The 24,821-nt window shown below is 43.4% G+C and overlaps 1 protein-coding gene across 1 annotated transcript in view; it reads right to left on the bottom strand.

Moving 5' to 3' along the window:
- Positions 1-24,447, bottom strand: part of LOC109615084 (low affinity immunoglobulin gamma Fc region receptor II-like) — an 89,182-nt gene extending 64,735 nt beyond the window's left edge. The window contains exons 1-2 of the mRNA XM_034290770.1: positions 24,404-24,447; positions 23,153-23,179 (exon numbers count right to left, since the gene is read on the bottom strand). Coding sequence (XP_034146661.1) covers positions 23,153-23,179; positions 24,404-24,434 — 58 coding nt within the window. The 5' untranslated portion in view covers positions 24,435-24,447. The remainder of the gene's footprint in view (positions 1-23,152; positions 23,180-24,403) is intronic.
- Positions 24,448-24,821: the final 374 nt, after the last annotated feature.

The raw sequence follows: 24,821 nt of genomic DNA, 5'->3' as shown, positions 1-24,821 counted from the left end.
AGGGATCACACTAGAATGTTCAGACAAAGGCATGCAAATTAAACATACTGTTTTGCAAGCAGTTCAAAATGGTGTTCAGGCTGTTGATTATTGTTATTCATGGGATTTAGAAAGAACAGGGCCTAGAGCTGTTTCACATGAGTTGGTAAATAAGGCGATGAATAGAGTAGAAACAGGTTCGGCTTTGTTTACGGATATTAGCGACTTGCGTTGCTCGGCAAAGGTTTCAGAAAGTCAGGATGTTGGTTTTGAGAAGGTGTGGTTCGACAATGGTAAAAGTAATTTTTTGGCGGGTGAATATGTATACTGGTCTTTGGAGGGTTTTTGTGCATGGTCTGTGCGGAATGTGAGAGAGGTGTCTCGCTTTTTTGATGTGGAGGGTTCAGACCCCCATGTCCCCCTTGCTAAACCTGTGTTTGGCACGTGGGCTAGCCTGGGTCCTTGGGTGAAGGGGTGCAATACAGTACTGGACTGGGTCCCTTGTCACATGGTGGGAGAGGGTGCACCGTTTTGGGTAAATGGGAAGTACATCTTGTGCCGCATGACGACTGGGTCCGTCAGGTCTGTGCAGTCCAGGTGGCTGCTACAGATCCTAGGTTAGCGGAAGTTCCACCCTCCTTGTGGTCACAGCATAAATATGATGTTGGGTTAATTAACAATGCACAGCCTCTTGTAGTTACACCTAGAGGACCCCATAGACCATGCCAGGCTCAATACCCACTGAAAGCGGAGGCTATTGAAGGGATAGCTCCTGTATTTAAAGCATTGTTAGAAAAATTGGCATAATTGTTTCATGTCCAAACAGCACTTGTCGCACTCCTATTTTCCCAGTTAAGAAAGCCAAGGTTGTTGGACAACCTGTGGCTTGGCGATTTGTACAAGATCTTAAAAAAGTTAATGAGGCTGTATATGCGCGCGCACCGATTGTATCTGATCCATTTACAATCATGACTCAAGATCCGAGCAATAGTAATTTTTCTCAGCAGTCGACTTAGCTAACGCTTTTTTAGCATTCCTGTGCACAAGGATTCACAATTTTGGTTCGCTTTTGAATTTTCCTGCCAATTGTACACGTGGTCGAGAATACCTCAAGGTTATTGTGAATCTCCTGCCGTGTTTGCGGCCAATTTAAACATGGTAGTACCCTTATCCAATACGTTGATGATCTTCTTGTCTGTTCCCCAGATAAGGATACGTGTGAAAAAGACACTGTGCTGTTGTTACAGTACTTGGCCTCACAAGGTCATGAAGCCAGTTTAAATAAATTGCAGTTTGTCCAGAAGGAGGTTATTTTTCTGGGCCATAAACTTACACCAGAGGGTAAAAGTCTCAGTACAGACAGAATAGAAGCCATTGTTGGCATCCCAAAACCTCTTACTAAAACTCAAGTTGTGTCCTTTCTGGGCATGACAGGTTTCTGTAGACAATGGGTTCCTGAATATGCCCGTTTGGTACAGCCCTTGCAGGACATGGCCTATGGCCAGAAGCTCGCTTCAAATGATAGAGTAGTGTGGACTCCTAAGGGGGATGCTTAATTTACTTCTCTGAAACAGGTCCTAGCTACCTCTCCTACCTTAGGGCTCCCTGATCCTAAAAATAAGTTTATTCAAGCAGTGTGTGAAAAGGATGGTTATAGGTGTTATGGAAATTTTTAACTAAGGTGCATTTGAGAAATGTCTGTCTTTCTATTGGCTGATATGTAAATCTGTACTTTGATTGTGACACACATGTCTGTACAATATCAGAGGATTATTAGGTATTCCTGCCTAGAAGAAGGATGTATTCTTTGTTGTCATATACATGTATGAATGAGTTACTAGTTAAAGATGCAGAGAGGGGTCTGGTGTTTGAATAGGAGACATCCTTGACTGGCACGGGTGGATTAGAGGGGTACTCGTAAATCTGTATAACCCTTTAGTGTCTCTGTTGACTATCCAGACATTGTGTCTCCTCAGGAGTTGAGAAGGATAAGGTGGGGGGACAGCCCGCCCTTTGGGTAAACTCTTGTGACAAGACCGATGGCAGCATCTTACCACACCCCTTTTTCTATGTAATAAATACGGATTGTTCATGTATGGAGTTAGAGACACCTCAGACGATTATGTGTGTGTAAGCGGTTGACGCGTCTCTCATAATAGTCTCTGTGCATAATAATTAATAAAACGGTTATAATGTACAAAGAGAACTTTGTCTCTGTGTCCCTTACTCCGAGTGTCGATGCATTGGAATTTCCATCACATAGGTCCTCTGTTTTAATGCAGAAACATGGAGATAAGTTGAGGCCAATTGCATACTTTTCTTCTAAACTGGATGCTATGGCACAAGGCCTTCCCTATTGTCTGAAGGCTGTGGCAGCAGATGCTGTTCTGCGATCACGACCTCTGGTGTGTTATCAGCCACTTGAGCTACGGGTTTCTCACTCTGTTGCCTCCATTTTGTTAGAACACAAGACTAGTCATCTGTCAGGTGCTAGGTTTCTGCATTACCATAACATTTTGCTGTCATTGCCCCATCTCACTGTTGTAAGTAGTCCTGTTTTAAATCCAGCCACTTTCCTCCCTACGCATGACTGCCTTGCTGCTATTAACCAACAGTGTACCCCTCGTGATGACTTGTCTGATGAACCTCTGCCGAATTGTGATTTGTTTTTTATGTTGATGGGTCTGCCAGTAAATCTCCTATTTCCACTGTTAATAATGTGGGTTATGCCATTGTCACTGATCATGATGTGATTGAGGGTCACAGACTGCCACACCATCTCTCTGCTCAAGCTGCAGAACTGTTTGCTCTCACTCGAGCTTGCATCCTTGCTGAGGGTCAAAGTGTTACCATTTACACTGACAGTAGATATGCTTTTGGTGTTGTACATGACTTTGGTACATTGTGGAAAATGAGGGGGTTTATTACGTCTTCTGGTACACAGATCCAACATGGCCAACTTATTCGTAACCTGTTAGAAGCTGTCCTGTTACCTAGGGAAGTGGCCATTTGTAAATGTGAGGCCCATACTACAGGCAGAGATGTTGTTTCTCTTGGGAATCGCAGGGCAGATGCAGCTGCTAAAGCTGCTGCTCAGACCCCCCCTCATTCTGCTTTGCAGATGACCCATCTGACCCCCACAGTTTCCCTCTCTGATCTTGTTAAAGCGCAATCTCAGGCTTCACCTAAGGAGAGAACCGCCTGGAAAACAGCAGGGGCGTACTATGTAAATACGGTTTGGATAGGTCCTAATGGTAACCCCTGTTTATCAAAATGTCTTTTCCACTTCTATGTGGTGCTCTCACATGGAAGAGATCACGCTTCAAAAGGGGGGATGGTGAATATAGTAAATAAGTACTGGTACACACAGGGCTTTACAAATTATGCTCAGAATTTTTGTTCAAAATGCCTAGTGTGTTTGAGGATTAATATAGGTCGGGGACAAGCAGTCCCCCAGTCCAGCCATCCTCCCACTGATGGCCCCTTTGATCATGTGATGATGGATTTTATTGAGTTGAACCCCTGCGAGGGTAAGAAATACTGTGTTGTGTTTGTTGATATGTTTTCAAAATGGGTTGAGGCTTTCCTGGCTGGGAAGGCCGACGCGACAGCAGTTGCTAAGGCATTATTGACTGAAATCATACCCAGATGGGGTATTCCTAAGAAACTGTCAAGTGACAATGGATCACACTTTGTGAACGGAGCTATTCAGAAGATATCTGAGTACCTAGGAGTTGATCTTAAGACCCACTGTGATCTTATCACCCGCAGAGTGGAGGGGCAGTGGAGAGAGAAAATGGAACAATTAAAATGAAACTCTCAAAGCTGGGTGAAAAGACAGGGTTAAACTGGGTTAAAGCACTCCCCCTTGTGCTTACATACATGAGAGGAAGGCCCAGGGTGAAAACAGGCCTCTCCCCTCATGAGGTCATCACTGGGAGACCAATGAACACAGGCTTAGGTGCCCCTACTCACACAGACCTCACCACAGAACATGTGAATGATACAATGTTAACTTACTGCACTAATCTGTCAAAGGTTCTGAACAACATCCATAGGAGTGTGAAAGCTGCTCTACCAACTCCCATTGACGGCCCGCTGCACGACATCAAGCCTGGGGATTGGGTAGTCATCAAGGACTGCAAGAGAAAGCACTGGAGCAAGCCACGCTGGTTGGGTCCATACCAAGTTCAACTGGTCACTCAGTCTGCTGTCAAGGTTGCTGAACGAGGAACCTGGGTCCACGCCACACACTGTAAGAAGGCTCCAGCGTTAGAAGATACGGCGAAAGAATAGGTAAATTGAAGTTACCTAAGGGCGGCGTGGGTTGTGGTGCTAGTAACCAACAACTCCAACACATCCTGCAACCATGGAGCCAGAGAGACCAGGACCATGGAACCCCTTCAGGAGGTCTGGAGGAATGAGGTGCACCATCGGGTGCCTGCTGATTTTAAGTATTATCACCATCATACCGATAGTGTGGATTTCCAAACCACTCTGTGATGATTCTGGACAGATTGTAAATATGACACCTAATGAAGCAAGGAAAGAGACATTTGTACACCATGAGAAAAGGTCAGAACGACAGATAGGGCCTGATTTTGAACAGACTAGGTTAATCTCTTGTGACATGATGAACTGCCCCCCGGGTGGGGATTGCTATGTACTGACAAGCCCAGTGTTGAAGGATAATAAGTGGTATTGGACTCACCTAAATACAGGAGGGAACACTATGTTCCCCTCATACCATTTTCCCAACCATGTGAATAGGTGAGATGTTATGATATGTTTATTGTACTGTTAACATTTCCAAACCTCTAGGAGTAATCCAGGATTACTGGTGTTTCAGGACCGATGAGGATGACGCCCCTTGCAGATCACCTGACCACCCTAAAGGTAGACCCGCTATGATATGTCCCTTAACAGTTGCACGTACTACTGTAGTTCCTACTCCTGCACCACGTCGTCCTGAACCAAGTAGAGTAAGGAGAGCACTGTTAGAGCCAGACAACATAGCCCTTAGGATAATGGTTGACTATGCAAAATACAAGAACATGAGTAATTGTTGGATTTGCCAACACATACCAACATCTTCACATTATCCTATGTTAACCCCTATCCCATTTTCAGTAGCAAACTGGCAGGCATATGGTTGGGCGGATGTGGCATCACAAATGATGCCGCCAGATAAGGACAGTTATTCCCCGTCAGCCATTCCTGACCGGCAGAGTGGGGCTAACATGGATTTGGTCTATATGGTGATAATAGAATTTAATAACCACCGTCGTCCTATGGTGATAAACTTATCCAAATTATTTAAGTTAACCTACAATGAGCAAATAGGAAAAGGTGGCTTAATTGTAAGGATACAAATGACCCTGGTGCAGACAGACTGTCGCACTAAGGAGGATAGAATCAGAACAGGTAGGACCTGTACTCCCTTACCCTCAGGTTTCTCTATTCGTATTGATGCAGTGGTTAACTCTATCCCATGGGAAACATACGTGAACATAGATTCAATGACCATCAATTTGCATGATTGTTCTACTCCCTTGATACCTGAGCAGCTCAGTTTGCGTGATTGTGCCCAGACTTGGCCACCAATACCTGTTTATGAATTGCATAATGTCTCGCTCTGTATTGCAGATGCTCCAGGAGCCACACAGAGTTTAGGACAAAGTGATTGTCCCACCACGACTCAAGCCAACTTCACGGCTCTAGGAGCTTTGCTGGAGCAGGTCTATATAGTCTGTGGTGGGACTGCATACAGTTGCATTCCTAGAGACGCAGGTGGAGTATGCTACATGGCATACTTGGTCCCTTTGATTAGGCGGGCTGACCACAGGGAAATGGCTGCTTTACATCAATTCCAACCTCGCCATAAGCGAACACTTACTAGAACTCAACGTATATTCAGTGTATTGATCCCAGGATATGGCACATACACCTCACAGGAAGAGATAATGGCCTTGTCCAAAGTGTTGGAGAAACACATGAATTTGACAACTGACACAATTGCGGCAATAGGTATGGAGCTGAGTGAAACCCGTTCAGTTGCTTTACAGAATAGGATGGCACTAGATTTGATTTTGGCTTCCCAGGGCGGTGTCTGTAAGGTGGTGGGATCCGAGTGTTGTACATACATTTCAGATGCATCACAAAAGGTAATTAATTTAGTCCAAGAAACTAATAAAGGAATAGAGGAACTTAATACAGTTCATGGGTGGGACCCATTCTCAGGGTTATCTTCTATGATTAGTCCCTGGGGGATGACAATATACAAGTTATTGACAACTGCCTTAGTCGCTATTGCCCTATTGTCTGTTTGTGGTATATTTTTGTCTTGTTTAATAAAACTGTGTTTCTAAATTTACTACACAGGTAATGGTCCTGGAGCGTGTAAATGAGGAGTCAGGCATTTCAGATGTGTTTCCGTTCCCAAACTACTGGGATGATGATATCATAAATAATCATGTTGTGTAAGATTGTGTTTAAAGATTAGTGAGTTGAAGTTTCATGTTTTAGTAATAAAATTGGTTAAAAGTTGCATGTGACCACTACATGACATTTTATGATATAGGGCGGATTGTCAGAGAAATTTCTTTTTACAATGTATTCTTACTGATTAAATGACTGAGCAACTGTTTAGATGAGAAAAGGAATGTTGGTTGTGCTGTGGGAAAGGAAGTATGAGGTGTTGAGGTAAACATAAAGCTCCAGCAGGACGGGGGTGGATGCAGATCCATGGGTTTTAGGACAGGATAGAGGAAGATACACAACAGGGGGTAGGAAGGATAAGGAACATAGGTGGTTTTATGGTGCGACTATGTGGATTCCTAACCCCACCCATTTCTCTATAAGTACTGAATGTACTTCCCAATGCTTTAGAGACTATTCACTGTTACTTTGTAACTTGCGTACTCTCTCCTTGCAAGTATATTAAACCGTTTATTGGGCAATTGATTTCTCCTGTCTTACCTACCATTTTCATAGAACTGTTTAAACTTTAAAAATTACCATCACATGCTAGAGGTCAGAGGAGAATGGGCCGACTGTAAAAAATTTTGCCTGGTCTGATGAGTCTCGATTTCTTTTGAGACATTCAGATGGTAGAGTCAGAATTTGGCATAAACAGAATGAGAACATGGATCCATCATGCCTTGTTACCACTGTGCAGGCTGGTGGTGGTGTAATGGTGTGGGGGATGTTTTCTTGGCACTCTTTAGGCCCCTTAGTGCCAATTGGGCATCATTTAAATGCCACGGCCTACCTGAGCATTGTTTCTGACCATGTCCATCCTTTTATGAACACAATGTACCCATCCTCTAATGGCTACTTCCAGCAGGATAATGCACCATGTCACAAAGCTCGAATCATTTCAAATTGGTTTCTTGAACATGACAATGAGTTCACTGTACTGAAATGGCCCCCACAGTCACCAGATCTCAACCCAATAGAGCATCTTTGGGATGTGGTGGGACGGGAGCTTCGTGCCCTGGATGTGCATCCCACAAATCACCATCAACTGCAAGATGCTATCCTATCAATATGGGCCAACATTTCTAAAGAATGCTTTCAGCACCTTGTTGAATCAATGCCACGTAGAATTAAGGCAGTTCTGAAGGCAAAAGGGGGTCAAACACAGTATTAGTATGGTGTTTCTAATAATCCTTTAGGTGAGTGTATGTGTGTGATGGCAATTTACAATGTATCGACACTCGGAGTAAGGGACACAGAGACTAAATTATCTTTGTACATCATAACCGTTTTATTAATTATTATGCACAGAGACTTTTATGAGAGACACGTCAACCGCTTACACACACATAATCGTCTGAGGTGTCTCTAACTCCATACATGAACAATCCATATTTATTACATAGAAAAAGGGGTGTGGTAAGTTGTTGCCCATCGGTCTCATGTCAATCAAACACATGCCCTTTGTTCTATCACATGTCCTGGGCTTGACACAAGGGACATGGTGTCTTCCCTCATGTGGTTAACTTTCTCAACCCTTAAGGAAAACTTAAAGCATCAAGACAACCTACAGGTCGGCAGATGATTAACCCCACAACCCATTGTGACCAATCAAGAATGACCCCTAAGACATATACCAGATCCCTCTCTCCTACGTTCATAAAGAACAGAAAGGACTGACACCCTTCTTTGTCTAGGCAGGAGGACATGGCCCAAATACCTAGTAATCCTCTGATATTATACAGACATGTGTGTCACAATCAAAGTAAAGATTTACATACCAGCCAATAGAAAGACAGACATTTCTCAAATGTACCTTAGTTCAAAATTTCCATAACAATGTGTCACAATCAAAGTAAAGATTTACATACCAGCCAATGGAAAGACAGACATTTCTCAAATGCACCTTAATTCAAAGTTTCCATAACAATCCATCCTCTTGATACCATGTCAAACCTTGGTATCAAACCTTAAACAGTTCACTCATTAGGATGTAGACTGCAACAAACCAGTACTCTTTAACAACATGACCCAGTCAATACCATTACCCTTAATGATTAGAGAACGGAACAAATCTGAAATGTCTGGCTCCTCATTTAAATGCTTCTAGATCATTACCTTCATATTAACTCCAAGATCACACATTGTCATTATACAGAATTATAACATAGTACAGCAAAACCTTTTATGTTAAAACCATTGGTCAAAGGAAATGATTTCAAGTGACACATATAATGACAATATGGGATATGCATCATCAACGTGGGTGTGTTATCACCTATCACTGAATACATCCTTCAATTTGTCACTGTTACAGAGTCCTCTCATGTCAATTACTACCTGGACAGCAGATGAGATGTACCTGGTATGGACCCAATCAGCGTGGCATGATGTCGTGCAGTTGGTCTTTCCGTGCCCCCGTAAACGTTGTCCAGAACCGGAGCTTTCCTTTGCCTCCATCCTCTCGGTTGGAGGTTGCCTTCTCCATCACATGGCAGAATCGTCAGGACTAGAATTAGTCCAACTGTCAGGAACCAGGCATCACTGTAGACGTGCAGCGCCAGGGTAGAAACCGCTCGTAGCTGTAGGACAGTCTGTCTGTGTGTCTGTGAGATCCATCTCATCTCAGCCACCTCACAGTTGTCCTTTAATCCAATTGCTTGCATTGAAGTATAACTCTCAAAGAGTAGTTAATGGACAATTCTCAGTTCACCTATATCATTTACATCTGATTGTGTTGTATCGGAACTACAATCAAATTCACAATTTTTTCACATAAAAATCAAATACCTTATTGCAAATCAAAACATGTCACACCATTTTGAAGGTCAGCTAACATAACTGTTATTTAGTCTAATTTCTCTACAAGATGAAACTCAGTGTGAATATCTCCAAGTCTCTTATAATCCTAACACATAAAAGACACTTCTGTAATTCTGTCATAAATCAAGGGACACGTTGTTATCTTGAGAAACAACCCAGGCCAGACAATAGTGAACAAACCCTTTTTTTTCTTCTCATCATTCACCTCAAATAAACCTCTGTTAACCATTAACATTCCAATGATTGCCTAATAGGACAGAAATTAAATTAGAATTAGAATACATGGCAAAATGTAGTAAACATGTAAGGAATAACAAAATGTGCTCCATGCACGTTTTTACCCACTTATTCCATAATGCATGATATTAATATGATTACTTCTAATAAAATATTAAACAAACTGAACAGTAACACTCCCATCAAATTAGTTATTTCTTATCCAAACCAAGTCAAAATGGTAAGATGTATTCCACTCAACCATAACCATGTTAGATTTTGTATAAAACAAAAGTTTCAAAAACCCAATTAGACAACCACTGTGAACGGACACTTTAAGGGATGTTCCAATGCTATAACTATGGAAACAGAAAAACAAAATTCTTCATGTAACTCTCTAAATACCTATTTAATTCACTTTGAACTCTAAATTCAACTCTTTTTCATCATAGATAATCATTTCATACAGTCCCCCCCTGCTTTCACGACAGAGTCAACGGAAATTGACTCAAAGTGAAAGCAGAACCATTACAGGACCGACATGAAAAAGAAAATTCTACCTCGATCAACGTGCCCAGCATGTGTTGATAAGCTCATCAGCCCTTTCGCGAGATATACCTTACACCAGTGTTTTATACAGTGGTCCAACCACCGTACTGTTAACAGTTTTACCTGAAGCGCTGACTGTAATGTGCACGTACCTCCAGAGTTAGAAAAAGTTGCAAACTGAAAATCTAAGAAAAACAAATGCGAAAATGAGAAAAACACCCACAAAAAAAATCTAAAAACTTACCACATCGTGTCGCTCGGAAGCATATTGAAACAACTCCCAAATTAGCATATAAAAATTAGCATTTCCACCGGCAACGGCCAAACCAAGGTGAAACAAAACCAGCATCATGACTCAATTTACCTCCTAAAGTCTAGGGAATTCTCTCAACTTTAGATGTATGTCTATGTTATACTAAATAGTGGCGGACTGCCAAAATCGCTACGTCCACGCAAATGTCATGCAAAGACATCAAGATTGTCCTAGCAATTAACAATGGTGGATCACTGGAGTTCTCCACCCTTACAACAGTTGGTTACAAAATCAACAAGTTCACCATAAAGGCTATTGAGAGGAAAATGTATTTAGTTGTCACTTAATGGTTGACCATCCCAAAACTAAACATACTCATGTAGGGGAAATCACCACAGGTGAGGACAGGCAGAAAACTTGAACGGAAAACTTAGAGCAAAGGCCAACCCAGGGGGCTGCCCCCCTTCCTGGAGCCAATGAAAGTCCCCACACGAAAACCTGACATGGTCTTCAGACTGCCTGGAGTAAAAGACGTCATGCCTACAACCTAGCCGATCTCCCACGTTAACTTGAAAGTTCAGAGTTATTGTTCCACCCACCAAATATTGTTGCTGTTCGCCAAAAAAATGTGCTTCTTATCAACACAGCAACAAGGGGAAAAAACTTTCAAAATAAAGGCAAGTTAACAGAAAACAGATGCATGAAGTCTCCAAATCAAGGAACAATCAGTGAGTGAACCCCATGATACCCCAGGCTAGATCTCCAAATGCAGACACATCAATCAACCCAGTTTACCAGGCTAGAATTTAAACGGCAGTAACAGGCATCAGGCATAGGCCCGAAAAGTATTAACCCAGGTATCATTTGAAATACAAACTAAGTGAAACTACATCAATTAACGAAACCCGATTGAAAATGTTCAATAGGACATCCAATTGTAACGGTTTATGTATTCAGGGAACAAACTGGCCGTGGCCATTTCACCCTCTTTTTCAGGCTATGACCATATTGGCTGCAAATCCAGTCTTTATGGAAAACAGCATGTTATCTTAATATTAAAGTCGATCGCCATGGTCCGTATTCTACTCCATACAAGGAGAGAGAAAACACTATTTTAACCCCTCATTACGAAACCCCGAGAGCATATTTCACCAAAGTAGAGAAGCATCATTATACCTATTTCTAATCTATCCCTCTAAATAAATGCAGGATAATATACACGTATACAATCCTAAACTAGCAGGCGAACACCTCCACTTGTGCCAGCCATCAGCACAACACTAGAATGCAAATACAATTTCGCAGATTCGCAACCAAGGCAAAAGCCGAAAAAGCGAGCCCCACAAAATAACCATATTAACAACGCAATGAATGCGCTCACCAAAACGGACACCAAACAAGACAAAACATTGCGATTACAAAACTTCCAAGTTAACACCAACCTCGGGAAACAAGATCAAATATTATATTAAGGAATACACGATGCAGCCAATCGGATCTCTCGTGCACAGGGAATACCAAAATGGACAAATGCATTTACTAGGTCGACCAAAAACAGATATCGACAAAACCCCGTGACCTGGGCCACAACCACATACAGAACAAACACAATCGGCGCGTACATATACAACTTCAGTAGCACAACTACTGATTCAAACCATAAGCTGACCAACAATTTTGGCAATTTACAGGAGCAATCCCTACTCCCTTCTACAGGCACTTATATGTTAAGGATGAGGTCCAACCTCAACTGCATATTTAAGTCCAACCTAAACTGCATATTTCCAAGCAGTCCAACTGCCGCAGTCCAACTGCTTAATATCCTGCACGAAATCGCAACGCAATAGGTTAGCTGCATGGGAATGGTTGTCATGACACGGAACAAAAACGACATCTTCCGAACTACAGACGCTATAACCAAAACACCTCAAAAATAACTTCTATTTACCATACTGTCCCAAATCCATCTATCAGCTTCCACAAAACCATCAAATCCGACATACAAAAACCAACCACACAGTTCACTAAAGCATATGAAAGCTGTATTAAGGAATGATCTCACCGGTCGATGCTCCCGTCTCCTGTCTGACCGTCCGCACCCCTCCCTCAGGCAGTTCAGCATTCCTGCGTGTTCCTGTGGGATCACTCGCGGAGAGGCCAAAGAGGCAGACCACTTTTGGACCTGTTTTTGAAACGCGTAGACACGCTCAACACTTCCAAAGCGGAGCAAAAAACGGTCTCCAACGAAGCAGAGTCGCCGGGCTTGATGGGACGATGAGTCCCAGCGATCGGCGGAAACACTGCGGGAGGGCGAGGGCGGTCAGAGGGGATGATCAAAAAGGACTACAACACAGATCAATACACTCCACACAAACTTACCTGAAGCTTCCATCAGTCACCACGTGCTACACACCGTAGCCTACGCATTCCAAACAACTTTATATTACGCCTTCAGCAACTTCCATACATTACCAAGGCCATCAACCACCAATCAGCCCGGCAGGCTGCGCATCCGTCACCAAACGAAAACGCTAGTCGCCGGAAAACCAAATAACACTCAAAGAAACATTTGTTCACATGTCCAAACACCATAACCGACAGACACAATGTTTGCCAGTCCAGCGTAAACACGAGAGTCCGTCAAAGATGTACTGCCGTACTTACCCATAATTAAACCCAGCAAACCCAAGCGCGGTGAAAACGCCGGATCCATAGCGAACACAAAGGTGCGGCCATCAAGCCGCTACCAGTCAGCCTGGTACGTCGATCAACGTGCACAGCATGTGTTGATAAGCTCGTCAGCCCTTTTGCAAGATATACCTTACACCAGTGTTTTACACAGTGGTCCAACCACCATAATGTTAATAGTTTTACCTGAAACGCTGACTGTAATGTGCACATACCTCCAGAGTTCGAAAATTAAACCCAGGTACCTATACTGAGGAATCCCAAAAACCATTGAAGCTGGGCGCCCCCAATCCACGAGCGGGGGGGGGGGGGGGATCGGGCTCCAGAAACCTAGTCTCCGGCCGTGCACGGATAACCAGCCAAGATTTAAGTAGGGGACCCCAGGATCAGTAACCAAGGACGAGCCCCCAAATTGTGATGGTAATATCATCGATCGACTCTTAAAGGAGTAAGAAACAGAGACAAAATTCTCTTGGCACCTTCTAACAGTTTATTAATTATTTGCAAATAAGAGAGACACGTCAAACGCTTACCAAGATAATCGTCCGAGGAGTCTCTGACTCCATACATGCACAATCCGTATTTATTACAGTGAAAAGGAGTGTGGTAAGTTGTTGCCCATCCGTCTTGTGTCACAAAGGCTTTACCCAAAAGGCGGGCTGTCCCCCCACCTTATCCATCCTGCCATAATGTTTACTTTTGTGTTTACCTAAAGGGGCCAACTGATCTTACTTCCCCCCAAGGACCACATTCCTGAGGAACAAAAGACTGACACCCTTCTTTGTCTAGGCAGGAGGATATGGCCCAAATACCTAATAATCCTCTGATATTATACAGACATGTGTGTCACAATCAGAGTAAAGATTTACATACCAGCCAATGGAAAGACAGACATTTCTCAATTCCTTAATTCAAAGTTTCCATACCAAAACAGAAAAAGGTATATATATATACACATTGGTATATATACTGTAAATTTATTTTCTAGCAATGGACATTGCTAAAATGGACATTTGCATGTCCATTTTAAGATATTTCTTACATGTAAAGTCATAAAAGGTGAACAGAAATGTTGCCACACAATGAAATCCATGCAAGGAAAAAAAATCTGCAACAACAATAACAAAACCTGTGGTAGTTCTGTAAAAAACAATGAATTGTACCTCCTCACAGTACGTAACACTACAACTTCCAATCTTCCTGGTGGACATCCTGTCGCTCGTGTTGGTCTGGCAAGAGATTTTCGTCAACATCATATCTGATGTTTTCCCTTGAGATATCATTACTATGTCACCTGGCAGGTAATTTGCAATTTAGCAGACATCAACATTACATGTCATAGATATTTATGGAATATACATGTATGTTTGACAGATTTTGATTATTAGATGGATCATTTCGCATGTGATGGCTCACACAATGAATGTTCAGGCGTTGATATGAGAATCAGCCAAGTGCATGTAGGTCTTATGCAAATTGTAGACAGTTGTACTTACTCTTTTACAGACATGTGACAAAACCTGTGCAATTTGCTAGAGTGAAAAAGAAATTCAAATCAAGAAACTAATTGTTCAGAGATGTGTTTTGAAAAAAAATATTCTCATTAGAGAATTAAGGCAAAGTGATTGAGAAAAATTGTAATAGCACTTTTTCACAGCGCGCACTTTGTTAAAATTGTGAAGGTTTGTATGACATTACAATATTTTCCAAACAACAGATTATGAGATAACAAATGTACATGTAAATTTACAAAGGTTTTGGCATTGGCTAGCTATTAGAAAATAAATGTATTTCCCTTTTTGAAAGTTAAAAAGAGACCTGGCCTGAAACCCCAAAGAGCAAACAACAAAAGTTAATGCACAATGACTGGGAAAAAACTCAATAGAAGGGTCAAAACTTAAGAAGAAACCTACAGAGGAACCAGACTCTGAGGGGTGGCCAGTCTTCTAGCTGTGCCCAGTGAAGATTATGAGAGAACATAACCTCATGGCCCACGTCAATGTTGTTTAATGATCAGAAGACAAGCATGTAAATAACTTCAAGTGGGCTGTGAGTCCTTGAACAGAAGTCAGTTGCACAGCCAGGTGGACAAGGACACAGACAATCAGGTGGGTTTGGGCAGTGGCCACAGGAATCCTCAGGCAGCAACTTGGTCAGCGACACATCCAGGACAGAACAGGACATCGGGCAGGGACAGCTGCGAGTCATTTGGGCTTGTTGGTCCTGAGGTCCAAGGGCTCATGTCCTGTTTAGACAGGACAGCATTGTATTCCTTGGATTGACAAGGATACCTGAGCATTATGTAACAGGCACTAACGACCCGAAACACACAGCCAGGGCAACTAAGGAGTGGCTCCGTAAGAAGCATCTCAAGGTCCTGGAGTGGCCTAGCCAGTCTCCAGACCTGAACCCAATAGAAAATCTTTGGAGGGAGCTGAATGTCCGTATTGCCAAGCGACAGCCCAGAAACCTGAATGATCTGGAGAAGATCTGTATGGAGGAGTGGGCCAAAATCCCTGTGTGTGCAAACCAGGTGAAGAACTACAGGAAACATAAGATCTCTGTAATTGCAAACAAAGGTTTCTGTACAAAATATTAAGTTCTGCTTTTATGATGTATCAAATACTTATGTCATGCAATAAAATGCAAATTAATTACTTAAAAATCACACAATGTGAATTTCTATATTATTGTGGGAAAACCTGTGGGAAAACCTGCAAAATCGGCAGTGTATCAAATACTTGTTCTCCCCACTGTATAACAGGATCGCAACACTACATTCTACGTGTTAAATTAGAAAGAGATTACTGTAAATGGCTCGCTAATAGCTATACAGTAATGAAAACAATGACTACAATCACTCCGTGGCTGTTTCCACTATGCTATGTGAACTACATTTTGTAAAGCACAACAGAGAGAAATGTGTTCTTTTTCGATGCAATTCGTCCATCACACCATCACCATAAATAATTTTAGGCTTACTATTACATAGCTAAAATTCAAAAACCCCTTAATGATGAAAGAAATCGTGTGTTCTGTGACGTCGCCCGGCATGGCGCAGCCGGGGCCCCACCCTGGACCCAGGCCCGGGGTTGGGGCTCGTTCGCGAGCGCCTGGTGGCCGGGCCTTTCCCCATGGGGCCCGGCCGGGCCCAGCCCGAACGAGCGACATGGGGCCGCCCTCCCGTGGGCTCACCACCCACAGGAGGGACCATAAGGGGCCAGTGCAGAGAGGATCGGGCGGCAGTCGAAGGCGGGGGCCTAGACAACCCGATCCCTGGACACGGAAACTAGCTCTAGGGACGTGGAATGTCACCTCGCTGGCGGGGAAGGAGCCTGAGATCGTGCGTGAGGTTGAGAGGTTCCGACTAGAGGTAGTCGGGATCACCTCTACGCACTGCTTGGGCTCTGGAACCACACTCCTTGAGAGAGGATGGACTCTTCACCACTCTGGAGTTGCCCATGGTGAGAGGCGGCGGGCTGGTGTGGGTTTGCTTATAGCTCCCCAGCTCTGCCGCCATGTGTTGGAGTTTACCCCGGTGAACGAGAGGGTCGTTTCCCTGCGCCTACGGGTCGGGGATAGGTCTATCACTGTTGTTTGTGCCTACGGGCCGAACGGCAGTGCAGAGTACCCGACCTTCTTGGAGTCTCTGGGAGGGGTGCTGGAAAGTGCTCCGACTGGAGACTCTATCGTTCTACTGGGGGACTTCAACGCCCACGTGGGCAACGACAGTGACACCTGGAGGGGCGTGATTGGGAGGAACGGCCCCCCTGATCTGAACCCGAGCGGTGTTCAGTTATTGGACTTCTGTGCTAGTCACAGTTTGTCCATAACGAACACCATGTTCAAGCATAAGGGTGTCCATCAGTGCAAGTGGCACCAGGACACCCTAGGCCACAGGTCGAAGATCAACTTTGTTGTCGTTTCATCTGACCTGCGGCCACATGTCTTGGACACTCGGGTGAAGAGAGGGGCGGAGCTGTCAACTGATCACCACCTGGTTGTGAGTTGGATCCGATGGCGGGGGAGGAAGCTGGACAGACTCGGCAGGCCCAAGCGTACTGTAAGGGTCTGCTGGGAACGTCTGGCCGAGTCTCCTGTCAGAGAGATCTTTAACTCCCACCTCCGGCAGAGCTTTGACTGGATCCCGAGGGAGGCTGGAGATATTGAGTCCGAGTGGACCATGTTCTCCACCGCCATTGTCAAAGCGGCCACTCGGAGCTGTGGCCGTAAGGTCTCCAGTGCCTGTCGAGGCGGCAATCCCCGAACCCGGTGGTGGACACCGGAAGTAAGGGATGCTGTCAAGCTGAAGAAGGAGTCCTATCAGGCCTGGTTGGCTTGTGGGACTCCTGAGGCAGCTGACGGGTACCGACAGGCCAAGCGGACTGCAGCCCGAGTGGTTGTGGAGGCAAAAACTCGGGCCTGGGAGGAGTTCGGTGAGGCCATGGAGAAGGACTATCGGCTGGCCTCGAAGAGATTCTGGCAAACCATCCGGCGCCTCAGGAGAGGGAAACAGTGCCCTACCAACGCTGTTTACAGTAGAGGTGGGCAGCTGTTGACCTCAACTGGGGATGTCGTCGGGCGGTGGAAGGAGTACTTTGAGGATCTCCTCAATCCTGCCGTCACGTCTTCCATTGAGGAAGCAGAGGATGAGGGCTCAGAGGTGGACTCGTCCATCACCTGGGCTGAAGTCACTGAGGTGGTCAAGAAACTCCTCGGTGGCAAGGCACCTGGGGTGGATGAGATCCGCCCTGAGTACCTCAAGTCTCTGGATGTTGTGGGGCTGTCTTGGCTGACACGCCTGTGCAACATCGTGTGGCAGTTGGGGACAGTGCCTCTGGTATGGCAGACCGGGGTGGCGGTCCCTCTTTTTAAGAAGGGGGACCGGAGGGTGTGTTCCAACTATAGGGGGATCACACTTCTCAGCCTCCCCAGGAAAGTCTATACCAGGGTTCTGGAGAGGAGAATACGGCCGATAGTAGAACCTCGGATTCAGGAGGAACAGTATGGTTTTCGTCCAGGCCGTGGAACACTGGACTGGACCAGCTATACCCTCTACAGGGTGATGGAGGGTTCATGGGAGTTTGCCCAACCAGTCCACATGTGTTTTGTGGATTTGGAGAAGGCATTCAACTGTGTCCCTCGCGGCATCCTGTGGAGAGTGCTTTGGGAATATGGGGTCCTGGGTCCTTTGCTAAGGGCTGTCAGGTTCTGTACGACCGAAGCAGGAGCTTGGTCCGCATTGCCGGCAGTAAGTCAGACTTGTTCCCTGTGCATGTTGGACTCCGGCAGGGCTGCCCTTTGTCACCGGTTCTGTTCGTAATTTTTATGGACAGAATTTCTAGGCGCAGCCAGGGACCGGAGGGTGTCAGGTTTGGGGACCACACGATTTCGTCTCAGCTCTTTGCGGATGATGTTGTCGTGTTGGCCCCCAAGCCAGGACCTTCAGCATGCACTTGGACGGTTTGCAGCCGAGTGTGAAGCGGTGGGGATGAAAATCAGTACCTCCAAATCCGAGGCCATGGTCCTCAGTCGGAAAAGGGTGGCTTGCCCACTTCAGGTTGGTGGAGAGTGCCTGCCTCAAGTGGAGGAGTTTAAGTATCTAGGGGTCCTGTTCACGAGTGAGGGAAGGATGGAACGGGAGATTGACAGACGGATCGGTGCAGCTTCTGCAGTAATGCGGTCGATGTTTTGATCTGTCGTGGTGAAGAAAGAGCTGAGCCGCAAGGCGAAGCTCTCGATTTACCAGTCAATCTACGTTCCTACTCTCACCTATGGTCATGAGCTTTGGGTCATGACCGAAAGGACAAGATCCCGGATACAGGCGGCTGAAATGAGCTTTCTCCGCAGGGTGGCTGGGCGATCCCTTAGAGATAGGGTGAGAAGCTCGGTCACCCGGGAGAAGCTCAGAGTAGAGCCGCTGCTCCTCCACATTGAGAGGGGTCAGCTGAGGTGGCTTGGGCATCTGTTTCGGATGCCTCCGGAACGCCTTCCTGGGAAGGTGTTCCGGTCCCGTCCCACCGGGAGGAGACCCCGGGGAAGACCTAGGACACGCTGGAGGGACTATGTCTCCCGGCTGGCCCGGGGAACGCCTCGGTGTCCCCCCGGAAGAGCTAGAGGAAGTGTCTGGGGAGAGGGAAGTCTGGGCATCCCTGCTTAGACTGCTGCCCCCGCGACCCGGCCCCGGATAAGCGGAAGATGATGGTATGGTATGGTATTACATAGCTACTGAAACTTGTAGCCAGCACATTTTTAGTCTATCTATACAGTACCTATAATGAAAAAATTGCGGGTTAGTTTTTTTTTTAGAAAACAATGACAGTTAAATAACCAACCACTACTCTGTTTATCCATCCATCCATCCATCTTCTCCTACTACTCTGTTTACTACTATGTAAATCGAAAACATCTCAAATCGCACCGAGGTAAAGTTGGTTTTATATTCAGAGATTTAACAGACATTCCACAGAGATTCTACAGACATTCGAAGTAAACATTTAAATATTAAAAACTACTTGCAGTCTTCACTGATTACTCTATTTTGACTTATCAAAATCTTCTATATTAGGTTGGACAACTTTTACAAGCCTTTAATTGATCAAACAATAAAACCTAGATTTTACACACATTCTTTAACATTGAAAAAATATATTATATCGCTCTTTTTATATTTTTGTATAACTTTTTCAAAATGGTTTTAATGTAATAACATCTTCACAATGTATCAAGGAGACTTCATTCCAAGCTGAAAATATTCTACAGTAGAATGCACAACTTTTACAACCTTTAATTTGATGGAAATAGTTCACTTAGATTTAAAACACATTCTAAAACTCTGAAAAACGCAGTTTTAACGCAATAGCTTTTTCAATGAGTTTCATAGAAACTTCATTCCAAGTTTAAAATATTCTCCAGTAGGCTGGATATCTTTTAAAACCTTTAAATTGATCGGAAAAGTACACATAGGTTTTAAACACATTTTCAAATTTGTAAAATGACTGTTATATCACAATAACCTTTTCAAATATTATCATAGAAACTTCATTCCAAGTTCCAAATATTCTCCAGTAGGCTGGACAACTTTTACAACTTTTAATTTGATGGAAATAGTACACTGAAAATGTATACACATTTTCAAACTTTGATAAATGCTATTTAAAAAGTAATTGGAATAAAACTGTGTTTTTGGAATTTTGAAGATTTGAGTTGTGATTTCTGGATCAAATCAAAGATTGTAAAAGATGTCCACTTTATGGTAGAATATTTAGAAGTTGTAATTAAGTTTCTATGATGAAAATTCTAAATGTTATTGTGATTAAACTGTATTTTTCAAAGTTTGAAAATGTGTATTAAATTAAAGTGTACTATTTCGATCAATTTAAATGTTGTTAAAGTTGCACAGCCTACTGGATAATATTTCGAACTTGAAATGAAGTTTCTACGAATCTTTTTGAAAAGGTTATTGCAATAAAACTGCCTTTCTCAAAGTTTGCGAATGTTTGAAAATTCGAGTTGTGATTTCTGGATCAAATCAAAGGTTGTAAAAGTTTTCCACCCTAGGGTAGAATATTGTGAACTTGGAATGAGGTTTCTATGATACTTTTTGAAAAAAAGTTATTACGATATAACAGTAAATTTCCAAGTTTGAAAATGTGTATTAAAGTTAAGTGTACTATTTTGATCAATTCAAAAGTTGTATAAGTTGTCCAGCTTACTGGAAAATATTTTGAACTTGGAATTTTTAAGATTCTAGTTGTGATTTCTGGATCAAATCAAAGGTTGTATAAGTTGTCCACCCTAGGGTAGTGTTGTGTAAAAGTAGGGTTCTCACCTTTAGCTCTGTTCCTGTTCATGCTGTATTTCACCATCGGTACAGTGGTCACCACCAGGTATGGAGACACCACCAGTAGACTACTCAACAGTCTGGACAGAGACATTGACACCCCTAGGACATTAGATGGAGATGAGGACGGAAGTGGAGATGAGGATGCATCTAAGGAATTAATAATAGGAGCTTGAAGAGGAAAAAGAAAAATTCATAGATACAAGCCTTACAATTTGAGACACACAATTACATATAAACAAACCCATACATCACAATCAGACACCAGTACACTAGAGTTTATATACAGAATGTTTCCTCACCTGTCACAGTCATCCATCTATCTGGTGATTCTCCTAGTTAATATTCTCACCTGTCACTGTCATCCATCTATCTGGTGATTCTCCTAGTTCATATTCTCACCTGTCACAGTCATCCATCTATCTGGTGATTCTCCTAGTTCATATTCTCACCTGTCACTGTCATCCATCTATCTGGTGATTCTCATAGTTCATATTCTCACCTGTCACAGTCATCCATCTATCTGGTGATTCTCCTAGTTCATATTCTCACCTGTCACAGTCATCCATCTATCTGGTGATTCTCATAGTTCATATTCTCACCTGTCACAGTCATCCATCTATCTGGTGATTCTCCTAGTTCATATTCTCACCTGTAACAGTCATCCATCAATCTGGTGATTCTCCTAGTTCATATTCTCACCTGTCACAGTCATCCATCTATCTGGTGATTCTCCTAGTTCATATTCTCACCTGTCACAGTCATCCATCTATCTGGTGATTCTCCTAGTTCATATTCTCACCTGTCACAGTCATCCATCTATCTGGTGATTCTCCGAGTTCATATTCTCACCTGTCACAGTCATCCATCTATCTGGTGATTCTCCGAGTTCATATTCTCACCTGTCACAGTCATCCATCTATCTGGTGATTCTCCGAGTTCATATTCTCACCTGTCACAGTCATCCATCTATCTGGTGATTCTCCTAGTTCATATTCTCACCTGTCACAGTCATCCATCTATCTGGTGATTCTCCTAGTTCATATTCTCACCTGTCACAGTCATCCATCTATCTGGTGATTCTCCTAGTTCATATTCTCACCTGTCACAGTCATCCATCTATCTGGTGATTCTCCTAGTTCATTTTCTCACCTGTCACAGTCATCCATCTATCTGGTGATTCTCCTAGTTCATATTCTCACCTGTCACAGTCATCCATCTATCTGGTGATTCTCCTAGTTCATATTCTCACCTGTCACAGTCATCCATCTATCTGGTGATTCTCCTAGTTCATATTCTCACCTGTCACAGTCATCCATCTATCTGGTGATTCTCCTAGTTCATATTCTCACCTGTCACAGTCATCCATCTATCTGGTGATTCTCCTAGTTCATATTCTCACCTGTCACAGTCATCCATCTATCTGGTGATTCTCCTAGTTCATATTCTCACCTGTCACAGTCATCCATCTATCTGGTGATTCTCCTAGTTCATATTCTCACCTGTCACAGTCATCCATCTATCTGGTGATTCTTCTAGTTCATATTCTCACCTGTAACAGTCATCCATCAATCTGGTGATTCTCCTAGTTCATATTCTCACCTGTCACAGTCATCCATCTATCTGGTGATTCTCCTAGTTCATATTCTCACCTGTCACAGTCATCCATCTATCTGGTGATTCTTCTAGTTCATATTCTCACCTGTCACAGTCATCCATCTATCTGGTGATTCTGTTAGTTCATATTCTCACCTTTCACAGTCATCCAGCTCTCTAGTGATCTTCCTAGTTCAGGGTGTCTACAGCTGTAAAGTCCTTCATCTGACTGTGATACTGCAGGGATGGTCATCACTCCTGTAGACTCAGTCCTGATGAGGGATCCATCTTTGTAGAAATCAGTTGTGAGGTCAGAGGGATTTGTCTTATTTCTGCACTTCAGAGTCACATTAAATCCCTCAGTCACAGGAAGGGCGGGGCTCTCCAGGATCACATGACCATCTGTACAACACAGGAGCAGGTAGATGACATGTCCAGTATTACACACAGAACAATATACCAGAGGTGGGGGACTCGAGTCACATGACTTGACTCAAGTCTGACTCGAGTCAGTCAACTGATTCAGTCAATTGTAAGATTCATAGAGATATGATATTCTCCTGCACTGCAAAAATATCACTCCCAAAAAAATCAGTCTTTGAGTTGTGAACATGATTTGAGTGGATTTCACATCTGCATTACACTGACAGAGTAAGTAGTAAATAGTTTATAGTATATTAGCATGAAAATGATCTGAGAGAGGAAACATAAATACTGTAAATAATCACCTGCAGCCACTCTGGAGATGAAAAGCACTGAAACACAGAGAAATACAGAGTGAGTGTTGTTCCATCCTCATACAGAGTGAGTGTTTTTCCATCCTCTAACACATTGAACTAGCTGGTTGTAAGACAATTCATCTAGAAAGAAGATATAATAGTGAAAGGTTCATCATGTGGATCAGTGGTGTTGTTTTGGTTAACTGTGAACCATCACTAACCACATACCCCCTGCCTCTCAGGGACCTAGTTAAAGGTACGTGTCTACCTAAGGAACCCCTCTGCTGCTATCCCTGCATTTCAGTTGCACATGCTACCTTACTCCTTCAATTTGCCTCAATTGCACATCTAAAGTGCCTTTTAGAATGACCATTTCTACTATATTATCTTACTTGTAATATATGCTATACTTAATATTTGCACATTTTATGCCCTCCTCTATTTGTACATTCTGCACATTTAGTATTGCCATCTGTACTGCATTTGCCTTCATTGCACATCTACACATTCCACTTGTAATATACATATACTTAATACAAAAAAATGTGCCCTCTATTTGCACATCTGGTTAGATGCTAACTGCATTTAGTTGTTCTGTACTTGTACTGTTCAATGACAATAAAGGTGAATCTAATCAACTGACCAGTGTGATCTATTATTTCTTCCACATTTCTGATCTTTGCTGGACATCCACTGCTAGTATGAGTAGTGATGCTGACTTTTCTCCAGTTGGAGACAGTCTGTCTGGTTGTAGACTGATGGAGGCAGAGTCTCAAGAAATGCTTTTGTATCCTTCTCTAACTTTATGAGCCTCAACAACTGTTCTGAGGTCTGCTGATATTTATTTTCACTGGGTCGTATTCCACTTCAACAGGTCTCTGTTTTTAGGGGCAGACAATGAACTTTGTGGGTTTATTATATGACAGGGAACAACTGACTTCAGTTACTCACTTTGAAAGAAGTCATTATCCTAGAGGTTCACATCATTTTCCAGCCTATGCAGTTTGTTCAATGAAAACATGTAAAAGTGAACATTTGTGTGGGTACAAATCTGTGTAAATAAAAATTACTTTAACCAGATATAAAGTGTATAGAAAATTTTATGAACTTGTATGAACGGAGTAATTGATGAACACAGTAATTGTTCATTCTCCATAAACATGGAATGAACAATTAGTGTGCTGTACACATAAACATTAATAATGCTTGACTAAGGAAAAGACTAAGGAAAAGAGGGAGACAAGGAGGAAGAGTACTTACAGAGAATCCAATAGACTGGTGTCAGTTCCATCCTGGGTTGATGATGAGTGAGTCTCTGTTTCTACAGCAGCTCTACTAGACTTCTAGACCCTCCTACTTCCTGTTCTGACACCTGACACCCCCTAGTGGAGGAGAAAGAGAAGTGGAAGATGACACCCCCTAGTGGAAGAGAAGGAGAGGTGGTAGATGACACCCCCTAGTGGAGGAGAAGGAGAGGTGGTAGATGACACCCCCTAGTGGAGGAGAAGGAGAGGTGGTAGATGACACCATAGACATAATAAAGAGTAGACGCCGCATCGACCGCTACTATCTACTGGCGCTGACGAGCCGTGGGGCCGCCATCTTGGACCGGTCCGCCGCTCCACTCAGTGTAATCTGTTTTGGCAGGTGAAACTAGCTGTCAGCGCATTTAATTAAT

The sequence above is a fragment of the Esox lucius genome, chromosome 24, assembly GCF_011004845.1.
Source record: "Esox lucius isolate fEsoLuc1 chromosome 24, fEsoLuc1.pri, whole genome shotgun sequence".
Classification (NCBI taxonomy): domain Eukaryota; kingdom Metazoa; phylum Chordata; class Actinopteri; order Esociformes; family Esocidae; genus Esox; species Esox lucius.
Note: the sequence above shows the minus strand (reverse complement) of the source record. Positions and strands in the feature narration are given on the sequence as shown.